The sequence below is a fragment of the Spermophilus citellus genome (genome assembly GCF_964194105.1).
Source record: "Spermophilus citellus genome assembly, chromosome: 10".
In the NCBI taxonomy this organism is placed as follows: domain Eukaryota; kingdom Metazoa; phylum Chordata; class Mammalia; order Rodentia; family Sciuridae; genus Spermophilus; species Spermophilus citellus.
The window spans coordinates 137,198,941-137,213,352 of record NC_138197.1 but is presented as its reverse complement, the minus strand read 5'-3'; the positions used below and the strand labels follow the sequence as shown (position 1 = coordinate 137,213,352).

General features: G+C 55.9%; 1 protein-coding gene across 1 annotated transcript in view; it reads right to left on the bottom strand.

Annotated features, from left to right (window-relative positions):
- Positions 1 to 375: 375 nt before the first annotated feature.
- Positions 376 to 14,412, bottom strand: part of MOV10L1 (Mov10 like RNA helicase 1) — a gene marked incomplete at its 5' end in the record, with an annotated part of 71,825 nt that continues 57,788 nt past the window's right edge. Inside the window, 5 exons of the mRNA XM_081310872.1 lie at positions 376 to 3,240; positions 3,514 to 3,605; positions 3,731 to 3,868; positions 4,436 to 4,543; positions 8,794 to 8,943. Coding sequence (XP_081166998.1) covers positions 3,231 to 3,240; positions 3,514 to 3,605; positions 3,731 to 3,868; positions 4,436 to 4,543; positions 8,794 to 8,943 — 498 coding nt within the window. The 3' untranslated portion in view covers positions 376 to 3,230. The remainder of the gene's footprint in view (positions 3,241 to 3,513; positions 3,606 to 3,730; positions 3,869 to 4,435; positions 4,544 to 8,793; positions 8,944 to 14,412) is intronic.

The following is a 14,412-nucleotide window of genomic DNA, read 5'->3' as shown; positions in this document are numbered from 1 at the left end:
GCAGGGTGCTCTCCCAGATCCTATCTGGGGAAGGAACTGCACTGGGGAGCAGCTCGTCCTTTCTCTTGGGGATATGTTAACATGTGGTGTTGACCAGCAGGTTCCTGACTGGTTGAGGGAAGAGTACTACAGCAAAATATTCATCCCATCCCTTATTTAGGTGAAGGGGGCTTCTCAGCTCTTCTATCCATGAGGATGGAAGATGGGAAAACAATGTCATGGCAGCCTGTCTCATTGCAGCCCTACACAACACCCTCCATGAGGTCAGGAGTGCTTGCCAAGAAGCCCCTGCAGACCACTGAGGGCTCTGCTTCCAGTTCACCTTTACCTGCATGCTCAGTTACTGGTGAAATACGGCAGTGTGTGCTATTTTGATTGTGTATTTAGAATTAATTGTAAGGATGATCCAGATGAAATTCTTGTTTACCATGCTCAGCCGCAGGGTTTCACAAATTATGACAATGACGTTCTCAGTGTATGTGTATATTGTCTCCAAAAAGCAGGAGAGGTGAGCTAAGATATGGGCAGGAAAGGCCAGGCCCGGCCCCCAGGTTTTCAATGGTCTGAACAGCACAGGGTAATTCCAGCCCTCCCCTGTGAACCCCAGGGCGGCTGGGGGTTCTGTCCCCACTGTGCTCACTGTGGAATGCTGTCCACTCTCTGGATAGGCAGCCAGGTGCCGAGCAGGGGAGGAGTGGTGAGCAGCACTCCACCCTTCAAGCTGTCTCAGGTCACATGCCTTCTACTCTGGCCCCAATGGCTGAACCCTCACCTGTTCACACCCCTGTGGCTGTGGGGCAGGGGGTCTGAGCTCCCACTCCATGCTTAGGAGAGCAGGAAGGTGTATGGTGCACAGCTGTCCAGCATGTTTTGCATTAGGACAAGCTGTGGGACTTGGCTAGGGCCTTCGTTCGAGGAGCTGCCGCAGACAGCTGGCTGGTGTCCCATGGGTGATGGCGGCATTTTCATTCCTCCACTGAGGCTGACAAACCACTGTGACTCTTCTGCCTTAAGATGGCAATACTTACCATGTGCTGGGAAGGACACCAACAGTTTTTAAAAATGAAAAAAAAAAACATTTCAGCTAACTTAAGAACAAGCAGGGAGATGCTGTTTTAAAGTTTCCTTGGGGATCTCCAGGTGCAGATCTTAAGACCTCTATGTTGGCCCAGGCAGCCTGCTTCCCTCCCTGCCACCTGTCCCGGGGCTCCCACCCACTCTGTCCTGCCCTCAACACAGGGCACCAAGTCCTCGCAGGGACTCCCACCTTCCTGGTGCTGGTCTCGCCTGTCTGCGGGACCCCCCCCTCTTCCCCCCCTCCCCCGCTCTTGGGCCATGGGTCTTCTGGAGCTGTGGTCCCACAAGGCCTGGCCTTTTTCCTGTACCATAATATCTAGGTGAAATCACAGCAGGTGTGGGTGAAGCCCTGGCTGTGTGGATGATTCTGGGGTGGAGGGTGAGGGGTGGTGCTGGGCACCGCCCCTGGGGAGGAGGTGCTAGAGCCCACAGGCCCAGGATTGACCTTAGCTCAGTGCTTGGTGGTGGAAGGACAGAGGCTGGTTCCATCACTGATGACACCGGACCATGACCCATCTCACGTGCCCAGCTTTTGTGGGACAGACTGGTCACCTCTAAGTGTCAGGCCTGGCCCTGCTCCTGCCCTCATTTGCTCACATGCCAGCCAACACTGAAGACCTCCCGGGTGGCTGCGTGTGACTCATGTTGACAGGGTGCAAGGAAAGTCAGGGGCCATGAAGCCAAGAAGAGCCTTTAGGGAGCAGCTGAGCGGCTGCAGATAGAGGGCAGGACATAGGAAGGCCCCGAGGCAGGTGTGCAGAGGCTGGGCACTGCCCCGCGGGTGGGCAGGGCTGACTGCTGTGTGGGTGACTCCTGGTCGATGGCACCATCAGCCATGGGACACTACCTGGCTGCTGAGTGGAGGAGGGACAGGACTGGGCAGAACCACCTGGCTGGTCTGATCTGCCCTCAGTTCTATCTGGAGGAAGTGTCTCCCCAAAGGTTCTCTGTTCTCCACCTGGGGGAGGGCACCTTGCCCCTGCTGGTCCCTGGGGTGGAAGGCCTCAGCCATTTCCTCTGTGGGGCTCATCCCTTGGGCCTTCTGGCCTAAGTGCTCCACCTGGGCAAGGCCAGTCCCTGTGGGGAGGACACAATGGGATGGGTGCAGGCTTGTAGGACGTCTTTCCAGGGCACCACACCAGCCTCTTCCCGCTGCCCCAGGACCTGGGCGGGGCAGTCCTGTGAAGGGAGGGTGCTGCAGGACTGGCAGGGCAGGAGGGACCCGCCAGCCAGCCAGACTCCCACTTGCTCACACAGCACCGGCCTGGCACTGCTTCCTCCTGGACCTGGAGAGCGCTCATCTCCAAGGGCTGCAAACTCAGCCACAGTCCCCAGGGTGGGTGGAGGTGGCTGTGGCAGAGCTGGCATGGGGCACGACTGTGCTGGCCTCTTGTTGGCCAGGGCACGAGGACTCAGTGACCTGCTGATTCTGCACTCAGTGCCTCTGGAGTGAAGGCCCACAGGCCCAGCACGGCCCCCCAGGGAGCCCGCCCACCCATGAAGGTGCTGAGAGAGCCTGATGTCCATGTGGCACAGGGACCAAAGAGCTCTTGGCTAGCAGGACAGGCAGAGGCCCCGGCACAGGCCTGCCTGCTGAGCCTTCCAGAAGTATTGGGTCTTGGACAGGCCTGAATGCTGCTGCCACCTCCCCTCAACCCCAGGCGGAGCCCCACAGACCCCGGGGGCTCTGCATGCTTTGAGGAGAGCTGGTGGCTGGCCTGCTGCCCAGCACGTGTCTGGATCAGGATGGAGCTGCTGGGGTCAGCTCCAAAGACTGCAGTCAGTGGCAGGCAGAGGCCTCGTGAGACTGTCATCAATGATGGGCACATTTTCAGGTGCACAGGAGGTTAGGGGTCACCAAAGTATTTATTGGGGGGGAGGTAGCAGCAGTGACTGCCAAATGGCAGGAACATGCTGGTGTGTGCCAAGGTCAGCAGCCAGAGCAGGATCAGCTGCTGCCCACACCAATGCCCACGGCTGCAAGACAAGGGGCCACAGGATTTGCAGGACAGGCAGAAACAGGAACACGGGCAGACAGGGTCTCGGGCCCATAGCATGAGGTGCACAGTCCCCTGCACACAGGCTGCTGTGCTTCCAGTGGGCCCGGCTCCTCTGTTGGCAGATGCTGGCACTGGGGGCTAGACCCACCTTCTCTAGGCACAGCTGCAGGGAGGAGCAGCATGTGGATCTGGCTCCACCTGCCCCCTTCCCCAGGGTTCCTACCAGGTGCTTTGTTTATCCCTGTGTGTGTGAGGGGAGGCTGATGCCAGCCTTGAATGATCAGGACAGAGTGGCTACTGCAGTCCAGGGGCTGCAGAGAGCCTGGGAAGCAGTGTGGCAGGCATGGATGTGGGGGTCCTAAGTGAGGGCCAGCAGAGGAGGGGCAGGGCTATCCTAAAGCCAGCCCAGCCTTTAGGAAGCAGCAGGAACACTCACTTCTGCAAAGCCTGCAGCTCGGGAGGCAGATCACAGCCGGTGTACACACCATTGGTAACGCTGTATTCCAACAAGGCACCGAAGCAGGGGTCCTGTTGAATACGAGGGAGCCATGTCTCCTGTGCCCCACACACATCCCTCACCTCAGCGGCCACTTCTGGGTGGCCTGGCCCTTCCCCAGAGCCCTCCTCCTCAGTCCCCTGTCTTGCACACTCACTCTGACTAGCACATGCGGGTTTCCCAGCACAATCAGCAAGGCTTTGGGTCTGGTGATTGCAACATTGAACCTTTTTGAGTTGGACAGGAAGCCCAAAAAATAGCGATCATCTTCAAATCTGTCTTCATTTGACCGCACCTGAAAAACACAAAAGAGGAATAAAAAATAGCATTGTACACTTTTTGTTCTTGTTTTTGCATGGAAAACTCTTGCCCCATGCAGACGTGTAGGAAGGGGTACTAGCAGGAGTCTGTACTGTTTGGGAAGAAGCAGGGAACATGGCCACATGGCCACACAGCCGACAGGGACCCCACGTGGCAGGGTTTAGGTGGCTCCTAATCTCTTTGTTGTATCTGAACTTTCACCTTGTCTGCAATTAACATGTACTCTTCAATAAAGTTAATGTAAAAGTAACGCGTGGGGCTGTGAGTCCGACCTGGCTCCGCAGGCGGCAGTGCTGCAGAAGCTGCCATGGTGGGGCTCCTTTTTAGCTGCCTCTTTCTGCCTCCTGGGGACTTCCCTTTACTTCTGGCCCTGACCTCTGGGTCTGCTGAAGAACTTCCGCAGTCAGCACCTGCGGTGCACCTGGGCCTGGAAGGCCTCGCCTTGCACTTTGTCTAGGGCAGGCATCCAGCTCTGCCGCTTTAGACCCCAGGGTTCTCAGCCCCCACAACAGCGAGGTGGCTGCAAGACATCAATACCTACCGTTGAAATCACAATGACCAAATATTCTTGCCCTTGAAATTCCTCTACTGATCCAACCTTTATGTCCATCAAATCAACATTTCGCAGAAGAATTTTTATTTTCTCCACCTTTAAAAGAGGTTGAAATGTTAAAGATAACCCTGTACAAATCCCATCAGTTCTTTCTCATCTTGGTGTACAGCAAATGGCAGCCCACGTGCAGTGCCGCTTTCAGTCACGCACCACATCTACTTCAGTCTAACTCAGTGGGGATAAACTGCTCGTCAGGACGGCTCAGCTCCCTGTGGAACACCTGCCCTCTCCCAGGAGCAGGGGTTAAGAAATGAGAGGGTGCACTGCTGCTCACAGGTGGGCTGTGCACCACGATGGCAGCAGGCCCCAGGACCCCTGCTAGGCCCCTTCTGGGGGACTGCACACCCCGTGGGGCTGAGCTCCAGCAAGTGTGACCACCAAGGAGAGCACAGGAGGTGAGCAAGGCAGGAAGCAGCCACCTAACTCAGGGACAGCGCTGCTCGGGCAGGTGGAGCTGGCTGAGGTGCCAGGGGCTGCGGTGGGATGACACCCGTGGAGAGCCGGTGTGTGGTGAGGAGTGAGCTCAGCTGGACCTCTGGAGAGCAGAGTGGGCAACAGATAAGACCAACACAGCCAGGAGGCGGCGGGTAGATGGAGGCCTGAGGGACAGCATACGCCCACAGACTGAAGGCCACGAACGAGTGCATGTCCAACCATGCAAGAATCAGAAACACCCCAACCAACAGCAAAGCCAGGTGCAGCTGGATGAGACCCCTAACTCAGCCCCCAAGTGCAGAGCCCAGAACAATGTGGAAAGATGTGCCGCTGAGAGAACTAGACATAGCTCCACCTAGATGGGCATCACACGGAGCAACTGCCCAGGCAACAGTGAATCCAGGGCCGTGAGCAGAGAGAGGTTCTCAATGCACTGCCCTTTCAAGGAGGCCCCCATGCCCACCCCTAGGCAGTCCCAGCAGCCCCTCTCCAAGGCAGTCCCAGCAGCATGTGCCTTGGAGAGGGAGGCCCTCAGCACCCGTTGTCACCCAGCCAGGTCACCTCAGAGCATGGCCTCTGTGTCCCCTGCAAGCCATGCCTACACCCAGCCTTAGGGAAGCGGGTGAGGAGACGTGCCAGGGCAAAGGCTGTGAAGATGCGAGAGGGCAGCACGGCCCCCCGACTGGCTGCACCTCAGACACCTACAGGGGATGCTCGCGCCTGTGCCCAGATTGGCCGACCCAGGCCCAGCCTGCCTGCCAGTCCCAGGCTGAGAGGGTGGCAGAGCCCAGCAGGACAGCAGACAGCGTGGGGGTCAATGGGACCTGCAGGAGGAGCGGCCAGTGGAGGCAGGGGCTCTGAAGGCTGGCCAGGGCTGTGCTGGATCAGGGCTGGGAGTAGGGAGGCTGCAGAAGCTGCCTGCAGCAGTTCTCAGCCAACTAGCCACCTGCTGCCAGCAGGTGCCACCTTCACTGACGACCTCGCTGTTCCTGCCAGAGCCATGACTCACCCCTCTCCATAGCTCAGGGCTCCCAGGCCCACATGTGCCAGACTGTGTGTGGAATATGGTAGAGGGTGGACTCTCACTGGTCCCCAAGAGAAATCAGTTGAGTGGACAGACCCTGAAGCAGGCAACTAGCCGAGTTGGCTGTGCAGAGACTAGGGCAGCATGGAAGCCCTGGGAGCTTCACCTGGCTCAGGGCCACATGGCTCAAGGACCCGTGCCTGAGCGCAGCCACAAGGGCGGGCCCGAGCTTTTGGACCAGCCTGGTGTCACATGGGCTGGTTCTCCTGGGCCGTGCTGGTGCGCCTGAGGGCTCCAGGTCAGGACGTGGCAGGCAGGATGGCGCTAGCCAGGTGCGCCCAAAGCAGTCATGTAGCTGGAAAAAACTGACACACTGCTGGGAGCTCTGGAGACCAGAGGCGCTCAACCTGAGAGGTGCTGATGCCTGGAACTCCGCACGTGGGTGAAGACAGCCGTGCTCTGTTCTGGGGTGAGGCCAGGCCCAGGGACTCGTGCAGAGTGACCTCAGAGAAGGGCTGAGCCCCACCCTGGGAGGTGAGGCTGTGAGGCCAGGAGACCCTCCTCCAGCAGAGGGCAGTCTTACCTGCTCCTGGTGGTAAGCACAACTGCTGCCCACTGCCGGGCAGCACCCGCCAACCGCCAAGCTGTGTTGCCCTCAGCTCAAGCAGAACAAAACAAAACCTCAACAAGCACAGGACAAGCCGAGTGCAGGCAGCCATGGCACAAAGGAGCCAGCAGAAGCACAACATGGATCACCACCAGTGGGAATCAGGACCCAGGGTTGTAACATCTTCTTTACTTTTTTTTTTTTTTGGTACTGGGGATTGAACTCAGGGGCACTCGACCACTGAGCCCCATCCCAGCCCTGTTGTATGTTTTATTTAGAGGCAGGGTCTCACTGAGTTGCTCAGCACCTCGCCGTTGCTGAGGCTGGCTTTGACTTGTGATCCTCCTGTCTCAGCCTCCCAAGCTGCTGGGATTACAGGCGTGCTCCACTGCTCCTGGCTTCCAAAGTTGTAAAGATTTTCTAAAATTCCATTTTCAACAAAGAATTATAAAACATGCAATGAATAAGTATGTGACCCACACTCGAGAAGAAATGCATAGCAGGAACTGGGAGTATCCCCAGGTGATGGCTTAGAACCATGGGTCCAGGGAACTACAGGAGACCATGCTAAAAACCCTCAGGCAAGCATGGAGACTGCGGTAAGTCCCAGCAAGAACAGCAACTGTCACGGGACCAGCCACATGCCTCAGGCTGAGAACTGTGATTCCCGAGCCCACAAGCCCTGGAAGGGTTCACATCAGATCACAGACAGCCAGGAAGCTCCACAAACCCCAAGCAGGACAGATACCCAGGGACCCATAGCCAGCAAGAAGGCCGTGTCCACACAGAGGACAGTGGTCCTGTGGCTGCAGGGATGGCAAGGAAGGACAATGTCCATGCACAGGACCAGGGGCTCCACCCCAAGGGACTCAGGCAGCCAGGGCTGACATCTTAGCGTTCCCAACTGCAGGCTTCTTACATTTACCACCACTTAAAAAACAGACAAACAAACAAAACCCCCAAACAAACAGAAACAGAGAAAGCAGCAAAAGAAGTCAAGTGAGAAAGACTGGCCGGGAAAGGCCCAATGTGAAGACTTCACGTCAGGAGTCATCAGGAGCTCACCAACGCCTGAACTCGGCCCAGTGGACACGCCAAGCCGCGAGCAGGCCGCCCAGCTCAGCCCTGAGGGAAGGCTGCCTGGCTCCTCCACAGAGGCTTACCTGCTCCAGCCTTCATGGCCGCTGCCGCTGGAGCGCCAGGCACTCGGCTTGACCTCAGGCACAGAAGAGACAGGGCACACACCAGGGCATGCCCTCTGACCTTCACCTGTGTGGTCGGCCGCTGCCTGCCTCTCCGGGGCTTCTTCCCCAGGCCTGGGCGGCTTGTGCCCCCCAGGAGCAAGCGCTCAGTGACTGAAACTCCACCACGGCTCCAGGCCAGGCAGGGGTGCAGGGCTCTGTTGTACAACTCAGGGAGTGCCTGGCTGGGGTGAGGCTTAGATGTGAGGTGATGCAGGAGTTTAGAGTGAAGAGATCATATTACCAGAGGAACCCTCATCAGTGGATGGATCCACTTGAGTGGATTAACTGGGTGTGACTGGAGGATCACTGAGGGTGTGGGACACAGGGGGCATGGCTTTGGAAATTATACTTTGTCCCTGGTGAGCAGAGCTCTCTCTGCTTCCTGGCTATCAGGTCCCGAGCTGCCTCCCTCTGCCACACCCTTCCTCCATGGCCTGCTGCCTCCCCATGGGCCCAGAACTGCAGAGTCGGCCAGCTACGGACTGAACCTCTGAAACTGTGAGCCCCAAATAAACTATTAATCATTTTTGTCAAGTCATTTGTCACAGTGATGTAAATGCTAACCACAACACAGGGTGATGCCACCCACCATCCTGTACCTAGGTGGAAGAGCCACACGGAACAAGCACAGTCCCCTCCAAGGATGACACACCACCCCTTTTGAGAAACACCGGTTGACGGTGGGGTTGGTGAGCTTCTCCTTAAAGGGCCAAATATCCAGGGTATTCCACAGATTCTTATGCAAAGTTTTATGATGTAACCATCTGGAAACAGAAGCAAGCTCAGCTCTGCAGAGCAGGGATGGCTGGGGGAAGCAGTTTGCGGACCTTCCCTCCAGAGCACTTGAACGTGGTCCTGCTTCTCTAAAAACCTGCTGCTGTTCACAATGAGTTTGTTTCTGCCTTCTACAGACTCCACAAAATGGGGAACCTGGGCCCCAGTGACTGTAGAACAAGGGACATCCCTGCGGGCACACCTGTTTCCGGTAGGGCGTGATGACACCGATGTCCCTGGCAGACACCTGGCTGGAGACGCTCCGGGCCAGCAGGCAGCAGTAGCGCATGACCTGGACAGCCTCGGCGGGGTTGAACCATGACGGGCTTCTTCCTTCCCGAGCCTCGCTGCCCTGAGGTAACGAGGAGAGAAGGCTTCATTGACTCAGTGACGATCACCCCGGGCCCATGGTCAAGGACCGGGATCCCTGATGTTTAAAACACACACTGAATTGACAGAAAGAAAGTCCCTCTTTCAGGTGCTGGGGCTGGGCCTCAGCGGTAGAGCGCTTGCCTAGCACTTGGGAGGCCCTGGGTGGATCCTTGGCACCACATAAGGAACAACAACAGCTAAAATCAAGGTCACATTCTTAAAAAAAAAAAAAAGAAAAAGAAAAAGAAAAGAAAGCCCCTCTTTCATGCAGGGCTTATAGTCTAGGAGGGCGAGTGTTAAACTGTCACGCAGTCACAACACGCCGTGCAACCTGCCTCAGGGCTGACGGGTGGAAGGCCAGGGCAGAACTCCTTCAGGGAGCTCCACCGAGGACAGGATGGGCAGTCGCTGTCAAGGAGCAGGCTGGACGGGAGGCCACGCAGGGCCTGACACAGGAGGGTTCACAGCCCACAAGGGGAAAGGCCATGTGCCCAAAGCCTGGGAGCCATGTGCAGCGGACGGCGTGGCCTGACAGGAACCAGCCAGCTGCGGCCAGTTGCACAGACCCGGCAGTCCACCAAGAGCTAGGTGCTCGCGTCCTGCCCACTCCAGCCAGCCCCTGGCTACAGGGAGGGCAGCTGTCACTCTCTGGATCATTCCCAGGAGAGAACAGATGACATTTCTCAACTTGAGAAACTCTTCCTTGAAGCATGAAGAACGCACTGCTCTAGGGACAAACAGACCAAGACACAGGATACTCATAAGTGAGTCTCACACACACAGTTCAATGTCCTTAGCAAGGGTACCAAGGCCACCAGGAGGACAGTCTTCCCAGCAGATGACTCAGACTGGATGTGCACCTGCAAGAGGGCAAAGCTGGGCCTGATCTGGGCCCGTGTGGTGCTAACTAAAGATGAACAAGAGACTGAACAAGCCCAGGTCTGCAGGCGCTTACAAGAGAACACAGAGGAAGCTCCCCAGCACTGTAGTTGGTGGTGACATCCTGGACGTGATGCTGAAGCACAGGAAGCAACATAAAACACCAGGAAAATGGATGACCTCAAAACTAAACTTACTCACCAGAGAACAATCCTGAGTGCAGAGACAGTCTGGGACAGGAGAAAATGTCCCCAATACGTTCAGAACTCATGCCACTCAACGACAAAACCCACAACCAAGTAAGCGCACGCCAAGGACCTGCTATTTCTCTACAGAAGACAAAGGGCAGGACAAGCTGCCCAACATCCCCAATCCCTAGGGAGACGCAAACCCAAACCACCCTGTGCTGGGCATGTGGCCACAGCCCTGATCCCAGTTACCTGGGAAGTGGAGGCAGGAGGAATTTGAGGCCAACCTGAGGAGCTTAGCAAAACTTGTCTCCCTGGGGAAACAGCTGGGTGGCAGAGCAGCTGCCTCGCACGTGGGAGGCCCTGGGTTTTCCTTTCCCAGTACTGCAAAACACACTAAAAAAAACCTACCCATGGCCACAGAATGATACTATTAAAAAAACAAAAGGGAAACACTGCTGGTGAGAATATGGGGAAAAGAGAACTCTTGTGCGCTGCTGGTAGAGATGTAAAGTGGTGCAAGAGATGGAGAGCAGGAAAGGCCCCCAGAACTCCCGCCAGAGCCTCCACACTCTCCACGTCCACAGCAGCACTTCTGAGTTTCCATTCTTAGTCTTTTTAAAACTAGTAGCAAGTGTCCAGAGCTTAAGTGTCCAGTGATGGACAGGGGGGTGAACAAAACGCAGTGGGCCACAGCAGCGGGTGCTTCGAGGGCAAGCTGGGGAAGGGGCCCCCGGGGGCTCGGCACTGAGCCACGCCCCCGGCTCCTGTTCTTACTTTGAGACAGGGACTCCCTAAGTTGCCAAGGCCCCCTGGGACCTGCGATCCGATCCTTGGCCTCCGAGTCCCCGGGGTGAGTCCCTGGGGTGACAGGCGCACAGGCTCCCGTGTTCAGCCCTTAAAAGGAAGGGAATTCTGACACCCACGCCAGGGCCTGGATGAACCCAGAGGACACCAGCTCAGTGGCAGAGCCAAGACTGCCATTCTACGCAGAGGTCCCACGGGTGACAGACCCTCACTCCTAAGTGAGTCTCACACACAGTTCTGCACCTCCTCCCAGCTGTCCTGCGGGAAGCAGGAAAGGAGGGGCAGGGTGCCCGCGTTCACTGGGGAGCATTTGGGTTAGCAAGATGACAAGGCTCTGGGACGCTGGGTACAGAGCAAGACACGCAGACTAACAGCACTCAGCTCCACACTCAGGATGGCTCACGTGGGAGACTTTGTTAGGTGTATTTAGGTTCCAATTTTAAAAAGCAAACACCAGGTAAGGCAACAAAAATTTACTACTTTTCAGAATTTTTTTCTGTTAAGCTATATGCAACTTATCCCTTCAGATTTACAATGAACAACTGAAGTAAAGTTTTAAAAAGACTAAGAATGGAAACTTAGAGCAGAACTTCTACACTGAGGAGGAAAAATCCGAGGAACAGCAAATGCTGAACTGGAAACATCAGGAAAGGTGGAGAGGACCCTGAGTAACACAGGTTGCTCCTCAGGCAGAGGCTGGTGCGGTGTGAGAGCGGCACCTGGCTGCCACGGAGAACCGCACAGGAGGGCGAGATGGGGCCTGTGTGCGGGCGCCAGCCTGAGCCAAGCTGCAGGAGAAGCTGGCTTTAAGTTCTCTGTCACACACAGCGTGGGCCACACCAGGCCTGTCCCGAGCAGGGCACAGAGCAGCTGGCACACTCCCACAGGACAGACTTGGGACAATGACCAAAGCTGACACCTAACTGGCCACGCTTTTCTAAATGCAGGAGTTTACAGGCCAAAGTCCTTGATCAGAACTTAATAAAGTCAGAAATAGAAAAAATGAGGTATCACAAAATTCTTTGTCACATGGAAATTAAGAAAATTTCTCTCCACCATCCTTTTTTTTTCCATTTCAAATGGAGTGTTTTATTTTCTGCTTCCCTTGGTACTTTTCTAATCAGAGCGTTAAGTTGTACATAGAAGTTGGGCTCCTGACAAATGATGCCTGCGTGGAATGTGTGCTGCGTCGTCTGATTCCCTCCGCCCTCCTCCCGTCCTCCTGCCTCTGCTCTCCCCACCCTCCTTTTGAGTGGTGCTCTGCAGAGATTCATGAAGGCGGAATTCCCTGTGGTATATCTGCATATGCACACAGCGAAACTGGACCCCCTTCCCCCCTTTCCTCCCTCCTTCTCCGCCCTTTGTGACATCTGGTTCCCTCCCCAGGCCTTCTCTGCCTATTGTGCTCTAGTTCCACACAGGAGGGGAAACGCCCCCTGATTCCCGAGTCTGGCTTACTTCCCCCAGCACCAGGTTCTCCGTTCCCACCCACCCTCGGCCCCACAATCCCAGTCTTCCTGATGACTGGACAACTCCCTGGTGTACATGTGCCCCATCCCTGATCCTCTCTCCACTGACAGGCACCTGGGCTGGTTCCCAGCCTGGCTAGGAGGGCTGGGCTGCTGCAGGCACTGGTGTGGCTGTGCCTCCACAGAAGGCTAATCTAGTGACTCTGGAGAAATGCCCAGGAGTGGGAAAGCTGGGCCCTAGAGTTCTACCTCCCTTGAATGGAAAAGAAAGTCCCTGAGAAGTCACAGGTCTGGGAGGGCAGGCGGAGGAAGACTAGAGGGGAGGGGGACTTAAAAGCCAGTAAGAAACCAGAGGTCAGCCAAGGAAGGGAGCCAGGGTGAAGACGACATGCTGCAAACAATGGAGCAGAGGACAGGCATGAGCTGGCTTCCCAGCTGAAGCAGAGGCCACGGCCTGGCCTTTGTGCCCAGATGGTCAATGCTTTAAGCCTTACTGTCCTGCCTAACACTGTGGTCAAATCCAAAGGCAGCAGAGTCCAAGATCTGAGAGCCTTGGCTTCCTCAGGGCAGTGAGACAGCAGCACTCAGCCCTGCCCGAGGGTGCCATGGAGACCCTCTACTGACCTCCTTCTGCCTAGACCCCTGAGGGCTGGGTGGGCACAGCAAATGGACCGCTGCCCCCGAGCTCTGCGGGGGATGGGCAGCCAGCGAGGTGGAGGTCTATCTCCTCTCAGGGGAGGGAGCCTGAGTGTGCAGGGAGCAAGGGCCAGGAAGGGTGGGAGTGGGCCGCAGCAGCAGGACTGCAGTATCACCCCACCTCAGCCTCAGAACAATGCCTGCCGGCATTTAGAGGTCACTTACTAAATCAGTCCACTGCAGTGAGCCTGCACAAGTCTACACTGCCTCAGCGTCCATGGGAATGCACGTTGGACGTCCTCACACCAGAAGCAGGGCTCAGCCCCTGACAGTTCCCAGTCCTGCACCTCCTCCCAGCTCTCCTGCGGCCCACCTAGATCTCTGCCTCATATGGCTGCCCCTGATGACCACCTCCCCATGGGTCAGCTAGATGAGGCCTGCTTGGGCCGCCCACACCTCACCCTCACACCTGCAAGGACTGTGTAGACCTGCTGCAGTGACCACCTCTCGCCTCCACGTGACTTCCTGGAACTCTGTGCTTGATCTGGACGCCCAGTTAAAACTGCCTGTGGGAAATCTGTCTGGATAACACTCTGGGCCTGACAGAGGCATGGGCCCACGCCCCCCAAGTCCTGGACCTCCATGCTTGGCCGCCAGGTAGGCTGTGTACCTGGGGGCCTGTGTGTGATGAAATCTTTATTCCATCTCGTGTGTCCTAAGCACCGAGGTGGGCCTCTCCCATCGTAAGACCCTACATTAAAACACCTATGTTCCTGTAATCCCAATGGCTTGGGAGGCTGAGGCAGGAGGATCATGAGTTCAAAGCCAGCCTTAGCAACTTAGGGAAGCCCTAAGCTAAGCAATTCAGACCCTGTCATTAAATAAAATACAAAAAGAGGTGGGGATGTGGTTCAATAGTTGAGTGCTCCTGAGTTTGCTCCCTAGTACAAAAAAAAAAAAAAAAAAAGCAAAAAACCCCAACAACACACACACACACACACACACACACACACACACACACTCTAAGCTTTTAGACCAACTCAGGACTTCTTTTTGTCGACTACATATATGTTGTTTGTTATTTACTAAAGTGACTTTTTTTTCTGGGGAGAGCACTGGGGGTTGAACTCCAGGGCACTCAACTGCTGAGCCCCATCCCCATCTTGTATTTTATGTAGAGATGGGTCACACAATCTTCCTGCCTCAGCCTCCTGAGCTGCTCAGCTAGGTCAGTGTGTTTTGTAGCATACTAAGACTAATTGTTCTTTTATAAAAAATCCACAACTTCATTTTGTAATCAGTTTCTCATGTAAAGCCTGTGGTAATTTTTAGATTGCACTGAGCACACTAGTTAATTTGTGGAGAGAGGCCAGGTGAAGCCTTGCGTGAACCAGACCTGCACCTAGGGCCCGCTTTGTGCTCGGGCATAGCCTCGAGCCTCTCCAGCCTCGCCCTTACATCTGCTGAGGC